Source organism: Aedes albopictus, chromosome 2 (genome assembly GCF_035046485.1).
Source record: "Aedes albopictus strain Foshan chromosome 2, AalbF5, whole genome shotgun sequence".
Taxonomy (NCBI): domain Eukaryota; kingdom Metazoa; phylum Arthropoda; class Insecta; order Diptera; family Culicidae; genus Aedes; species Aedes albopictus.
The window spans coordinates 354,208,933-354,224,677 of record NC_085137.1 but is presented as its reverse complement, the minus strand read 5'-3'; the positions used below and the strand labels follow the sequence as shown (position 1 = coordinate 354,224,677).

General features: G+C 39.2%; 1 protein-coding gene across 3 annotated transcripts in view; it reads right to left on the bottom strand.

Moving 5' to 3' along the window:
- Positions 1–5,670: 5,670 nt before the first annotated feature.
- LOC115253630 (protein FAM13A) overlaps positions 5,671–15,745 on the bottom strand; it is a 136,220-nt gene continuing 126,145 nt past the window's right edge. For all 3 annotated transcript variants that reach the window (XM_029866446.2, XM_029866447.2, XM_029866445.2), the window contains one exon: positions 5,671–8,346. In XM_029866446.2, coding sequence (XP_029722306.2) covers positions 7,687–8,346 — 660 coding nt within the window. In that variant the 3' untranslated portion in view covers positions 5,671–7,686. The remainder of the gene's footprint in view (positions 8,347–15,745) is intronic.

Sequence of the window (15,745 nt, the reverse complement as noted above, 5' to 3'; positions counted from 1 at the left end):
CCGAGTATTCGGGAAACACTTATTAAGTGAAACTGACTTCATAAACCTGAAACTTCAGGACGTTCTGTTGTTCTTGACCCGCTGTGGTAAAGAGCTATTGGCTCTCTTTTCAGGACGCTATGTGAACCCATTGTAGTACGCTTATGCGTGTATGACGATCCTATTCCTTTATCTGTCCATTCCCCTGTCCCATCGTTTTTTCCTTCCCTCCTCCCTCAGGTAAATGATGAATAGGCTCGTGTCCATGGCGATGGCACAAATTTCCCAAATGGAGGAGACCGTGCCTCTGGAGCCGACCTACTGATACATGATACCTGAAGATGAATGCTACGATGCCCGTGAAAGACACGCCTGGACAACTATTGACCGATCCAGCAGACCAGCTGAATCGCTAATTCGCGCACTTTGGAAACCTTTTTCAAGTGTCGGTTACACCATCAACACCAGAGCATGATCCGCCAAGGGTTCGACGCATTACCCGTGTTAACATCGAAGTTCTATTATTATTTCTATCTCCTAAGGAGATAGAAGCAGCCATCCGTAGCATGAAATCGAACTAATAATTCTGAAATATATGTGAAACCACGGCAATTTGTAAATGCTTAGCTGAATGCGTTAATTGGCGGGACGTCATGTTTGACGCAACTCTACGACGGTAGCAAGCCCAATTCCGTGCAGGACGATCCTGTGTGGACCATATTGTCAGCCTCCATGTCACCCTGGAGCAAATCAATGAATTCGGGTCGTTGCTGGAATGAGGCAAGGATGTATACAATCACCGAATTTGGTCCTCATCGAAGTACCAGGTGCGATTGATCGTGAACCAAATCATGAGTTGCTTTGGCAGCCCATTACCATGGAGCACCCAAATGACTTCGAACTGTCTGATGACGTTGCTCTCTTAGCTCAACGGCGCTAGCTGATATGCAGAGTAAGTTCGATGATCTTGTCGAACGTTCCTCGGCGGCAGGGCTGAAGATCATTCAATTAGTCCCTCAGCACCACCATCCTAAGTAACAGACTTGTCACAGAAGAATTACGGCGGTGTAATTTTTTGTTGCGCAGAAGTTGCTGTGTACTTACTTGCTAGAAGTAAGTCACAGTAACTTCTGCGCAACAAAAAATAGCACCGCCGTGATTCTTCTGTGACAAGTCTGTTATTTGGGATGAATGATCAGGACTGAAAGTAAGTAAGCAGACGAGTTATACTGTTTCTGATTTTTGTTATGGCTGGCTCGCAGGGCCGGACACCAACTACCTACTACCTTGGTGCTCGGTTGTTGATCTCGAGGGATCAGTAGTCGGAGATGTTCTGTGGCGTTTTCACAGATGGGTGGTGATCACACTAGTCTACAAAAAAAAACGAAAGTCATGAACTTCTATCAACGACCCAAATTTTTGATGCATAATTATGTTCTGTTATCAAGATCATGCTTCGAAAATTTTTAAGTAGAAGAGTTTTTGATTTTTTCCTAAAAATCGAGCTCTACAATTTTCAAAAATATGGAATATTCTAAAATTCAAATATTTTGCGTTTCAGTCAATGAATTTTCAATCTTTTGCATAAATAGAAAGCTGAATATAATATGTTTCGATCATTTGAACATAGTTTTTGCATCAAATTAGTGGAATTTTGATTTTTTGATTTTTTATAAAATAACGAAGCAATATTTTCAAAATCGGTTTCGTGCACATGTGGAGTATGGATCAAGGTATCTCCTGATTTTTTTCAGGTTGAAAATGTTTTTCGTTTATGCAGAAACCATTTTTAAACAAAATTTTACAAAAAAATGGTTTCTGCAAAAACGAAAAACATTTTCAACCTGAAAAAAATTCAGGAGATACCTTGATCCATACTCTACATGTGCACGAAACCGATTTTGAAAATATTGCTTCGTTATTTTATAAAAAATCATAAACCAAAAAATGAGAAAAAGCTTCCTGTTGAGATGAAAATGCTCTGTGAAACTGGCAACACGGGTCGAATAGAAGATAGTGGCACAAAGTATAGCAAGTTGTTGATAGGAGGTTGCATCTTTAGAAAGCGCGGAATGAAATACTAAAATGTATGTATATATTTTTATGTAATAAATTAAGATAAATCAAATAAATCGAATTACAGCATTGAAGCTGCACAACAAGAAAGCTGCTTTCAATCTTTGGTGTATCGCGCAAAGGATGACTGGCCTCCGCAACACTTCTAGTTTCGCCTTAACCCTTTGGAGCCGGAGGGGTCATATATGACCCCAACATAGAAACGGCTGTATAAATTCATCCATTCAGCAAAACAGAATACTGTCTTTGGCAAAATTGTTGCAAATTGAGTCCTCTATTAAGGAAAAACGGCAATATTTGTATTTGAGATTTCATTGACAACCTAGAACATTCTGAACACCATGAAATTTGGAAAGATGAAGTAACTGACATACCAGTTGTTCTAAAAGCTGAACTTGGATATGGGTTACGTTTATATGTGTTCATTAACCCTTGGTCAAGAATATCAAGAGATGTTTTATATTCTGGGATGCTCTAGGTGTTCCAAATTGTCCTAGAGTGAAGTCCTTCAAATCTACAAGAATAATTTTATGTATTTTCGCCACAAATTATAGCATTGTATAAACTACTGTGATCCGTGAAGCTCTTGACATCTACAATGTCATTTAGAGACACTATAGGGATATTCCAGGTCAGCCTTGGAGTTCAGAACTTCAGGTCAACACTTGTAACAGTAGCCATATTTGTTATACTGAGTAATGCTGCACAATTAACCGCGGTTACTGGAGCAATCTGAAGTCTACCAGCTTATTTTAACTCTTTGGGATATTATAGTCGTCCAAAATGTTCTATAATGAAGTCCTACAAATCTACAAGAATAACTCTATGTGTTTTCGCCACAACTTATGGTATTGCATAATCTTTTGGGATCCGTGAAGCTCTTGAAATCTCAAATGTCATTTAAAGACACTATAGGGATATTCCAGGTCAGCCAAACTACCTTGGAGTTCAGAACTTCAGGTCTACACCGTAACAGTAGCCATAGCTGTTAAACTGAGTAACGATGCATAATAAACCGTGGTTACTGGAGCAATCTGAAGTCTTCTTGCTTATTATAAGCCTTTGGAATATTCACAAATTGATCGGATTGAACGATTGATAACAATGAATGTAATGCTTTAGCGCTGAAGTGTGTGAGATGTGTCAGCCATCAGGATCAATCTTGTTCAGTTACAAGGGTGTGGAACTATTAGGGCAGGAGGGCCTATTTCATGCACTTTCTACTATGTATAGCTCAGATAATTTGATATAATTTTTACGTGCACAGCAAAAATTTCTGAAAGTTACACCTGACGTAGAAAAGTTTGCATTTAACTTTCTATTCTACTTCACTGAACTTTACATTCAAAAATTTCTTGTATGGAATACTGAAAACAAGCTTTTTACTGAGAGCAACCTGTTTTAAACAGATGGAAAAATGTGTGCGATACGACGTGGTCCTCTTGTTACAGGTTATATGCTGTAACATTTTCTAACTGTGTACGCTATCCAGCCATGGAAGAAAAAATCAAGTCAATAGGCCAATCTGAGCTTTGTATAATAAAAGCAGTTACCCGAGCAAAGGCGAATAACAAAGTGATATCACTTTGATAATAAACTGTGTTATCGGTGATATCATTTTATTATTTTTGTTATCATGTTTTCCAATTGATGATATCCAGATGATAACAAATTCAGTTATCGATAATTTTGGTGCATCGCGATAACATAAATATACTAAATGATAACAAAATATGTTATCTGTTTCCAAACGCATATGTCGAAGCTTTCCCAAAACTGAGAGTCTGTTGTACCTCAAATCTAAAAATAGATTCCACTTTCCACCTTCAATGCGACTGTAGTATGAAACCGTAGCCTTCAGTTACTCTCACTCCCACTGAGTCCCGTTGATATAGGGGCTATCGGCTGCGACCAGCAATCACTCGATCAGGGTTCGTGACCCGCCTGGGCGCTAGTTGAAAATATTGGTTGTAAATTACAAGAAACTTTTTTCAATTGCTGACAATATCGGTAAAGTATAATTTTACTGTTTTGGTCGATAAAATAGCTTTGAATGATAACTAATTGATAACAAAACCAGTTATCAATCAGCTGTATTTTTTTCATGTTGATAACTAATATAATGCTGAACAAAATATTGTATAAGACAATTAGTTATCAACTTGAACTCGATAATAACTTAACTTCTTATCATTTTGATATTCGAGGAGTAAATTTGAGTTCTCATTTTTGCTATGTTGGCTCTTAATTTAACCTAAATGAAAACCAACTCATTTATCAAACGAATGATAACCAGGTTACAGAACTTGTTATCATTTTGTTATCCGCCTTTGCTCGGGTACCGTTACACTCGTATACTATAGGATCTAAACTCAAGAATAGTTGGATTACCTAGGATATCCCGACTGATCTGATACTCTCTATTGAACTTTCAGAAGACTGACTGGACATGATAGCCCAAGTAACATTTTAAGTTTTGTTCGGCTCTGCAAGAGATCTTCATGACCAATTTTTAACAGTTAAACCCGAACGGCGATTGATAACAGCCGCATTCTTGTGTTCCGCTGATTTCTAGTTTTCGAATTTCTCCCGATTCGTACCACCCACCCAACATCCTACTGGGGTGCTGGTGATGAACGGAAAAGGTGCAGTGTTTTATGGAATAAAAACCAGACAAACGATCGTGTGCAAAGTACGATCTTTACAAGTTGATTAAGATCGAGCCCTGAGGAAGATCCAACCCAAGGATCGAAACGTTGGCAGTGATATAAAATTATCAACACTTTTTCCCGTGACTGAAAGCCGAAAAACTCCGTAGCTATCAAAAATCCCAGTCGAATATTTTCCCAATTTTATAAAACTTGCAATAAAACTGAATCATATATCAAAACCTCTCGATAACCTCTTTAAGAGCATCTTCCGGCTAAGTGGACCACTCTCGGAGAGGTTTTGCAAACCGCATTAAGAGTAGCAATAAACCCGTTTTAAAACCTATTTGAAATATTTTCCATTCTCGATTGTTGTTTTTTTTTTCAACAAAAACTATGACAGCTCAAGATGCAGAGAAGCTTCTTCGATGGCACGTAAAGTTCAGGAGGATACATCATTCGTAAGTAGAAAGCGATTGTTTCAAAGTAGTATTTTAGTAGTTTTTGTGCTGGTAGGCTTATGCGCATCTATTAAATTTAATTAGGTAAAATGAAACATTTTGCATGAGTCGTTGATTTAGATGTTAATTGACCAATTAACCTTTTGATTGCTTAAAAAAAATATTTCCAAGCTTAATGGCTTGCAGTCAAAAAAGCCCAAAATCGCAAATTTTGCCCTATAAATTGAGGTATTGCTCAAAATTGTGACGTGTTGGAGCAAATCTAAACCCGGATTCGGATTCAGCGACCCAAAATCCTTCGGAGACACATAAGTTTGCTCTTGAGACAAAAAAAAATGTTGCGCTGTGTAATCTTTGTTTTGAGGGCTTCACGTTTATTCCTTTCCTGACATGTACGTGATGTTTTCAAATTTAAATTCACGTGTTCGAGTTTCAGAAACTTCCATGTGACAAAGTGGATCTAATAAAGGATTTTCGGATAACTCAACTCAAAAAAATCGGATACATTCGTTACGTAACTTTGCATGTTTATTTCTTTTTCATTAAACCTATTAAATCCATAATCGCTCGCTTCGCTACATAGAGATTTGCACACAACTTTCTCGGTTCGATCCATATGACTTTGACTCATCGCGCACGTCCCCGGTTCGGCATTTGAACCAAGGGTTTTGCTTGTTTTATTTCTGGTTTTCTTTTTTTTTTTTAATAATATGATAATAGTAATGCCATCCATTCACCAGATATACCTATCGTGGAGCAATCAGAACCATAATAGATAGTAGAATAGCAATAATAATGTTGTTATAATAATAATGTGTGATAATAAGTAAACATAGCTATGAATCGTTCTTCAAGAACCTATCGAATTTATTGTTTTTCTTGTTTTCTTTTTCGTGATTCGGCTCCTCCAGCAGCGGTATAACTATCCATCGTAATAAGTCTTAAAGAGCTACAAATACATGTATTCGATTTGTATATGTTTGTTGTGTTTCTGTGTGTAGGTGTATGCAATTGGGTACTTGGGTGTTTTTTGTTTGTTTTGTAATCCGTTTCTGTATGGTTTTATGGCTTTTTTTTTTTGAATAGTTGCTCTTAAGTTATCATAACTACAATTGGTGGAGATGAAACTATACGGATCGGATCTATTGAAAACACCGAAAAACTTATGCACGGTTACGGTTTGTGTTATTTTATATGTTATCGTACGTCAAATGGATTCTGTCTGAATGTTGTAGTACGGTCCAAAAAGTGGCATATTTAATGATGGTTCGACCGTGCAAATCCATTCGTAGCTACAAGTTTGCACTTATTCTCGTTCGTTCTTCGCAAGTGTTTGCCCATGAACGTTCAAATAAAAAAAAATCTAATACATTACATGTATTTTGCTTACGTCACAACTTGAAATGTAAATATTATCGAATAAATGTTTGCACTTTTAGCTCGAAGCTGAACGATCCATTTTTTTAATTACCTTTTTCTTTGTCTCAACTCGCATAATAAGTATTAATGTGTACTTTCTCTTATGTTGCTTAGTTGTATAATGTAAGCGGTACTATTTTGTATTTCCCTCGACAGAAAAAATCACTTCTTTTCATAAAATAGCTTTCAAGCTTCCCGGAGACGAGTCTCCCTAATGCTAATGCGTAGTGTTCCACAAACCAATAAACGATATCTAATGTAATCGATGTAACAACAGATGATAGACGATTGGAAAATAAAACAAATAAACAAGCCCTGAAATACACATTGTATAGATATATATCAATCGATGCCGATCTTCCAAATAGCTTGAGACCTTTATCGGAGTTTGTATTTTCTTTTCTTGCTTTTATATAATTCACTTATTTTGTAAAGATTCAATATTTGATTTTTTGTCATTTGCTTATCGTCGACACGACGTTCTTCTCTCTAAAACTTATTTTCGTTTTTATCCAAAAATAAACAAGTCCATAGATTTCAAAATATACACACAAATGGTAAGGACGCGAGGTAAGCACAATTTTTCGTTTGTTTTTTTTTTCTCTTGGGAAAAAACAAAGAAAAACACAACATTTATAAGAGTATTAAGGTGTTTGAAGTTTGATGATAAATGGAATAAATAAAAAGAGACATTCACAGATAAGCTCTTTTCGTGTAAAAATCTGCAAATATCGGATATCATATGCATTATGTATCGTGTAAAATTACACCACACTCAAGTAGATTTCAACGAACTATGTTACATCCTTGGTTTTAGCATGGTTTCGAAACTTTTATCATGTTTTAGTCACTCTGGTCATAGTTGAATCTGATATTCTCAACGAACCAATTCGGACGCTAAAATCACGGAATTTCATGCGTAACGCAAAATTATCAAAAGCATACATTTCTCATTGAATGCATTTGCAGATTTTTACACAAATTTTTTTCATCTGATTGAAATAGGGAACAAGGGAACGTGTCGGTAGACATTCAAGGAAGCTTCTATTTCGGAGGCGCCGAGTATGGAAAACGGAGTGTATAAGAATGAAATGAGAAGGCGCTTACACGGACATCTGCTTCTTGAACAGAGCATCGATGAGTCGGAGTTTTGCCTTTTTCTGTTTGTACAAGGCGTACGTATCTTCGATGGATTTGCGGTCCGACTTCAGCATCTTGCGCCCGGTGGTTTCCTCGAACTTTTGTTCAAAATCTTTGATGGTCCGTCGGAGTTCTTTCTTCTCCTCCCGAGCGGCATCGTAGTGCTCCCAAAGCTCTTCGACCGTCATCGAGTGGATGTTCTCGGTGATGGAACTGGAGGTGGTTTCGGATTCATCAGTTGACTGGGCAGCCGTCGAGGCAGTCGAGGTGTCCGTGGGTGACTGGACCATCGAGGTGGCCGACGGTGGTGAAATGTCCGTCGAAGGAGTGGTGGTACCCACGATAGCCAGCGCTTCGTGCTCCAAAATCGTTGGCATCTGGGAGTTGGCCCCACATGGACCGCTGATCGAGTTGGCACGGTTGACCAGGCGTTTGATGAGCCGGTATCGATCGTAGAGCGGCCGAGCGGCATCACGCTCCTCCCGGCTGGTGGGACGTCCGTAGATCGACTCCAGATATAGAAGGGCCCGCTGAACAGAAGCCTTTTCCTCGACCAGCTGATCGCTCGAGAGACTGTCCAGGTTTTCGCTGCGGTTGTCCGATTCACGTTTATCATGAAGACGCTGCAAGTAAAGAGAGGAACGTGTGATTTCAATTAGATATCTAACGCTGATGGCTGTGTATAACGAATGCAAATTTATGGACATGGCAACTATCAGATCACACTAGCCGACAACGAACCAAAACCGTACGAGTTTATCATTGCTGCCTATTCGAACAGATGTTTTCCTATAATGCAACGTGATGTGAGTCAGCTTGAGACAATTCACGATATTTTCGTGTTATGCAATTAGAACCTCCCAAGAATGCCGTACAGGGAAAAGACGGAGATCATGATTCTCACAGTTTGTTGCATCCGTAGACACGTAACCCGATGATGTGCATAGGTTAGTTAACAACCTCCCACATTTAATTGTGCTCACATGCACTATCATGTGGTTTGATCTCTGTCTGCTGTAGACTAGATTAGAGCGAGCTGTAATGATTGGTAGGACTAGCTGGACGGCCGGTTTGATTGCTAAACGAAGCAACAAACACGACAGTAAAGTGACTGCCATGAGGGCGCCTCTAGCCATTTGTTGTGCATATTGATTGATCTGTTGACAGTTCTGGTGAACTTGACCTGATTGTAAACAGCTTAGATATCTACAACAATAGTAAAGCAGTACCTGCATTACCGAGCGTGGCATGGTATCACTTTATTTAGCAAACAGAAATTCACTAGTTGGATTGGTCCATCACCCAGAACGCGAAAATATCGCTAATCGACTTTATATTATTGTGGCATATGCTTCTAATATGTCATGCTCTCAAAAGCACTCACAATATCGATTCAACATTCAATTAGGCATTTTCCCGCTTTAAATAAACTTTCGTCGTGCAAATCGACCCTTTCCGGCGGCGTGGCGCTTAGTGGTAGTGGGTGGTGGTCGTTGTTTATGGTTGAAAAGGCTTCCAGCGCCGGCTGGCCGCCACCACCCCAAACCACATCCGCGTTCGACGTAATCAATCAAGCTACGCCTCCAACTTTCAAGGACGAATTTACTGGCTCCCGCGTGTTTTGTCGCAACGGAAACTGCGCGATTGCCGGCGATGACGTAACAACAGGGGGTTCGTTCGTATTTGCATTCTGTGAAAAGCGACGAACGAACGGTGAGATAGGCATCTTTGGTTTACTAGCATTTCTTGGAAAGTTGAAAATCCAGCAAAACGGTATCGTACAGTTACCGTATACAATGAGCAAAGGTGGTGCAATGTTAAATCTTTAAGTTTTTCCGGCAATTCCACACTTTTAAAGAACATTTGCTACGTTCGTGGCATAAGTTAGCTGGATTAAAAGTCTGTGCACATGGAGTCAAACTATCAATCTTTATTGAATCATTCTTTGAAAGGGGGTGGGGAGGGTCAGTGGTTCATACAGAAAAGTTGGCATAGGCGAGAGGGAGGATTCGATTTCTACTCGGTCCCGAAACTCTTAGGAAGTTACCTTAACAACGATATAGACATGAAAAATGATCATTTGCAGAAAAAAATCTCAGTTAATGACTGTGTAAGTACTCTGAGCAGCAATCTCTGCCCCAGTAGATACGCTACTAGAGAAGAAGAAGCATCATATCAACTTTAACTTTATTACTTTTGAATATCAACGTGCGGTAATACAACAAATTAGTAGCCGATCAATCATTATCACGATTTCAATGAAGTATGTTATGATAGAAGATTGTAACAGAAGATAGAGCATTTTACACCGACCTCCTTTTTTGTGGTAATTCCAATGCGGTGCAAATTTATGATAGAAAAAATGACAAACAATACGACAGATACCTACTGTGACCCTGACATTTGCTGGGACGGTCACGGTTATAGCATGCATATAGTTTGATACGGTAAATGAACAGAACAAGCATGTTAGTAGATAAACAACAATTTGATATTGATTACACATACGAATGTGAGTTGTACTGCACCAAACATGAATGTAGCAATCATTACGATATTTGATCGATAGCACTTTGCTGTGCGGCACACAATGCAACACTGCACTGACATGCACATGTCAATTTTCAAAAATTACAAGATACTTATATTTGGAACATTGAATATCCGCATCTAGAGCTCTACAGAGCTGGATTGCAATTTTTATTAATCCCTTTACATGTATTCATGAATTTTAATATAGAACTAAAGTGAACACTGTTGATGCATGCAAATAAAATGGTGCAGAAATATGTCTCCCATTTGAAAAAAAAATCCCAAAATGTTGGCTAAGATATAAATCCATTTTGAGAATATTAGGATAAATACACTGGAACCTCCTATTAGGTAATAAGTCTTAAAGGTTGAAGGGATTTCAAGGTAGCAAATATATTTAAGGAAGGTCAAACTTTAGAGACGTGTCTAGGCCTTTCAGGTCCAGAGAGATTTTAGGGGACTTCACAGACTCTCGCTTCAGGGAAATTTCTTGAGGGTGTAAGTACGATTAAAGATGTTTCCAGCCATTTCAGTTCTGGGTGCTTCAGAGACATTCAAAAGAGCTTCCGGAGGGTTTCACGATGGTTTCAAAGGCGTTTTTAGATATTTCAGAGTGTTTCTGGTGATTTCAAAGGGGTTCCTGGGAGTTTTAGGGGGCTTCACAAGCTTTCTGATGAGTCATTTTTGGGCGTTTCCAGAGCTTTCAAGGGGTTCTGTAGGTTCAGGAGGAATTTTAGAGCAGTTTTAAGGGATTACAGAGGAATTCGTGGGAGTCTTGGGAGCTTGAAGGTGTGCTACAGTTAGTTTCAGGGGTATTCAAAGGCGATTCATGGCGTTTCAGACTGATTACGTTTGTAGATCCGATAGCCTATACTCGAACGAGTACTTAAGGACAGACTTGTTAGAATCCCAAAATGGCCGCCACAATGGTCGACTTTGGTACCTACTCACGATTTCGAGGCCACAAATCTCTTCGAAAACAAAACCAGCGCACCTGAGCTTCTCATTTTAAGCTTATTACAAGTGAGCAAGCACAGAATAATAACATGCACTGTTGTTTGAAGCTTGCTTCTTGAGATTTGTGCGTCTGGAGTTTTGATGCACTGTTGAAGTGGGATTTCAAGACGTATGTCCCTAAAGATCGATGAGCTCATGGCTAGATGAAACATAAATATATGAACAGGTGTGAGTTTCCACATACAATTTACAGGAACAAAAATTAAAGTGAGATATCAGAATGTCATGTTCAATGAAGAAGGTTGAGCTTGCTTGCAGTTGCTGCATTCTGCTCTTACGTATTTGCAACAAAAAGGTTTTGTTGCATTCCAGTTCCAGATAAAGTGCATTTCTAAAGAAAAAATGATTTTCAACCATTACCTTTCCATAACATGGTGATCTTTCTCGTGCCTTCGAAATCCCATTGAGCTTGATTGACCGCCCGCAGTTGCTACAGGTTGCAGGTCAATGGGGAAGGGGAGGGAAGTGATAATTGCAATCGCTTGCCCACATCAGGCCGTTGAATCCTCTGCGCCTGCACAAGGTCATGCGGATGTTGGTGTGTTGGTGGGAAATGTTTATTTTTGGCACATGGATCATGCATTGGTGCAAGGATGCCAGGCGTAAAGCGATAGATTGTGTGAAGATTACTGTGAAGCGACACAGTCCGCTTGGTTGCATAACTTGTAGGCGTTATATGATAGATTGACACTGTGCTGTGATGAAAGTTGGAAGGTAGGGAAACGGTTTTTTTTTTCAATCCGTTTCTGGTTCTAGCGATCGCTACGAACATACGAATATACATGAGATGTATATGTAGGAGAGAGAGTGAGAGAGAAAGTAGATAGAAAGATACAAAGTAGGAGGAAAGGGACGAACCAGGGATTGAACCCAGAATCTTCTGAATATGAATCAGAAGTGGTAGCCACTAGACCACCAAGCTCGTCTCATGGTGACCTTTATCGTACCTTCGAAACCCCATTTCAACAAAACTGAAGCTTGAACTGAAGTGACGTGTTGATTAATATCGCACTTGCATACGTTTAACAAAAATCCATTTCATGGCACCAGAAATCATATCATTTATCTGACTTTGGATGTTTGAGCCTCAAGCTCTTGAAAAAAGCCGCTATCTTGAATTTTGAGCCACCATTTTGAATTTAAGTCCGACATTCTTGGACATTCTGGTCGCCATTTTTAGATTCCGGACTCCTTCCCATACCTGATATACCCATATTGCATTTTAGAGCCTAATTACGAGCAGAATATCCAAGATGGCGGCTCCAAATTCAAGATCACGGTTGTTTGATGGAGTAAACATTCTGGTCGTTCCCCATACCAAACATAGCCATATTGCATGCTTTTACTGCCTACAATTCCATCAAACAGATGCCATCTTAAGTTTTGAGCCGCCATCTTGAATTTTAGACTGTTCTCTTCAATTTAAGGCCGACATGCGATAAAATTTCGGTTCGATTCGTGCTAAAATCTGTAAAATCGGCCAATGGGAAGCGCATTGAAGATGAGTGACACACATACACATGCATACGCACACATACATATACTACACACTAGGGCAGCTCAGACTTCAAAAATATTAAAAATTCAAATCTCCCATACGTTCCTTACAATCCTTGGTGCAAAACTAGAGTCCTGCCAAATTATCAGCCATTTCGGTGGTCATTTAATGGTGGCCCAAAATCAAAATTGGTTTGTATGGGAATTATTATGGAGAATTAAAAAAAATGTTCTCCACCCTGTGGATGTGGATAAAGTTATAGGGTCAAAGTCAAATTGAATTCTTCAGATCTCAATGATGAATGTTGCGGTTGCCAAAGACCGGAATTTTACAACGAAAATTCTCCATAATAATTCCCATACAAACCTATTTTGCTTTTGGGCCACCATTAAATAACCACCGAAATGGATGAAAATTTGACAGAACTCTAGTTTTGCACCAAGGATTGTAATAAACATATGGAAACTTTGAATTTTCAACACCCAGGTAACCAATGAGCATTAATTCGGTACCATATGCGCCTTTACAGCAGGACATTAAATACTAATCTGCCGTATATGCGCCATTAGTGCTAATTAAATGCAGGTTTTGACCCGACATACGGCTGATTAAATGCTTATCCCTCCTATCCCCCAGATTGTCAAAAATAAAAACAAAATATTTCCCCTGCCCATTTTATGGCTTCCCTTTCTCTTCTTTTTTCTTGCTCTCTTGTGAAAATTGTGTGGCTTGGGACACGTCCAGAACTGCTGTTATTGTTTTTTTGCTGCTTTCGGCCAAATTGGGATTCGATCCCTCGATTCTCGGTTTGACGATGTTGTTGAACCGCGCTACAGGGTAAACTGTAGATGATCAGATAAAGCGCATTGGATATGTGATCTTTTTAAGGCATGAGTATTACACCGGCAGTTGCTTCGTTATGCTATGAGCTAGGCAGGTGCTGATAATAAAATCGATCATAGAAAACCAACCTTGGAATTAATTTGCCTATGCATGTTTTCCCATTGAGTTTATTCGTTGTTACCTATGATTGACTGGACATGCGAATGATGATGACTTCTACAGTCGTGGCACATTAATTAGAAAGTGTAAATGTGTTGTGGTTTTAGCATCACTCATCTCTCTTAGCCAGTGTACGCAGAAAATGCCACCGCAAGCGAAAAATAGGCAACAAAGAAGGCACGGCAACTACGCTTTGTTTTTTCGTTAGCAGATAATGACAAAATCGCTCCCGAGCTTGTTCACAACAAAAACGGTAGGAATATTTGTCTCGTTCTATTCACATCGTGATTTTCGCATTGTTTTACAACTGAAACTCGACTCTGAGGTTTGCAAGAGTCTTAATTCGTTCAAATGCTTGTGAATTCGATGATGTGGGTCGAAAATTTCAGCAGAAAAGCCGGAATATCCGCACACGCACGGCAAGCGATGTTTGTTTTATTGCTCTCATCGCCTGACATGCGTTTGTTGCGGAGCGCCTTTGTTACCAACATGCATCGCTTAGGACAAAGCGTTTGTTTTTCGGCGTGATCCGTTTTTCATACCCTGCTCTTAGCAGTTTCATGGCAATAAAGTAGCAGTTATGATGCCTGTTGACCAAAAAATACCGAGCATTGAAAATGCTACGAAACTGCTGTCAGATTTTAAGTAGCATTTGAATTGTTAATGTAGGGCAGTTTAGCAGTCGAACTGCTGTTATACGGTCTGTTATACGGCCTGCAGTAAGCAGGCCGAATGCATATATGAAACAGAAATACGGCTTATTCAAATGCTTATTGCTTACCTGGGCATGTTTGAAATATGAACTGCCCTACTACACACATACGCAAAAAAAATCCGTTCCGATATACTCTCAGTCACGGCAACGGGAACAAACATAACTATGCATAGTAACGATAACAACAATAAGAAATGTACACCGTGATGCACTGTATCTCACGGTATCTAGAACGTCCATATTAACAACTGGAACTAGTTCCAGTTCACGGTGTATATTTGCTTGTACTCATATTTGTGTTTGTTGTTTGTTCACGTTTATTAGAACGGATTTTTTCGCGTGCATACAGTCATTTGCTCAATTCGTCAAACTCAGTTGATTGGTATATGTGACTTGACCCTCCGAGCCTGCTATGTATCAAAAATTCGTTTTTTAGTGAACATATAGCCTTTCAGTACACTTTGGTGTAATAGAAAGGCAAAAAGATAGAATATCTGCTACAATGCTTAGAACAACGCTCACAATATCTGATACAATGTAAGAAAGAATCCCATGAGAAATCAATGGAGCATTCAATGAAGAAATCCTGAAAGGAATTAATGAAGAAATTCCGGAAGAAATCTAGAATCCCTGAATCTACAGGGAAATCCGTAGCGAAATCCCTATAGGAATTTCAAAGGGAATTCACGTAAGAGTCCCGGAAGGCATAGCCAAAGGAATCTCTGTAGGAATTCAGGAAGAGATTTCTGGAGGAATCACGAGAGCAATCACGAAAGGAATCTCTGGAGACATCGCTGGAGGAATCCCTGAAGGAATTCCAGGAGAAATCCCGGAAAAAATCTTAAGAAGAATCCGGGAGGAGTCCCTGAAAGGATCCATGATGGAATCAATAAAATCTTTGGAAGTGAACTGACAGAATACTAGCATAAATTCCTTAATCTTGGGAATGATTTGTGAAAGAATCCCGGAAGACATTCCGATAGGAAGTCCGGGAGGAATCAATGAAGGAATTTCAGAAGATACTACTAATGCAATTTCAGAAAGCATTCCTAGGGGAATCTTTGACAGTTTCCTGGAGGAATTCCTGAAGTATTCTCAAGATGAACATGAAAGAAACCTTGGAGGCATCCGTGATGGAAACCCTGAAAAAATTGGAAACAAATCCCGTTGAAAAGTTTGAAGGGATCCCTTAACAGCTCATTAGAATAATTCAAAAAAAAAATCTTGAAAAAACCCAGGATGAATCCTCAAATGGAAC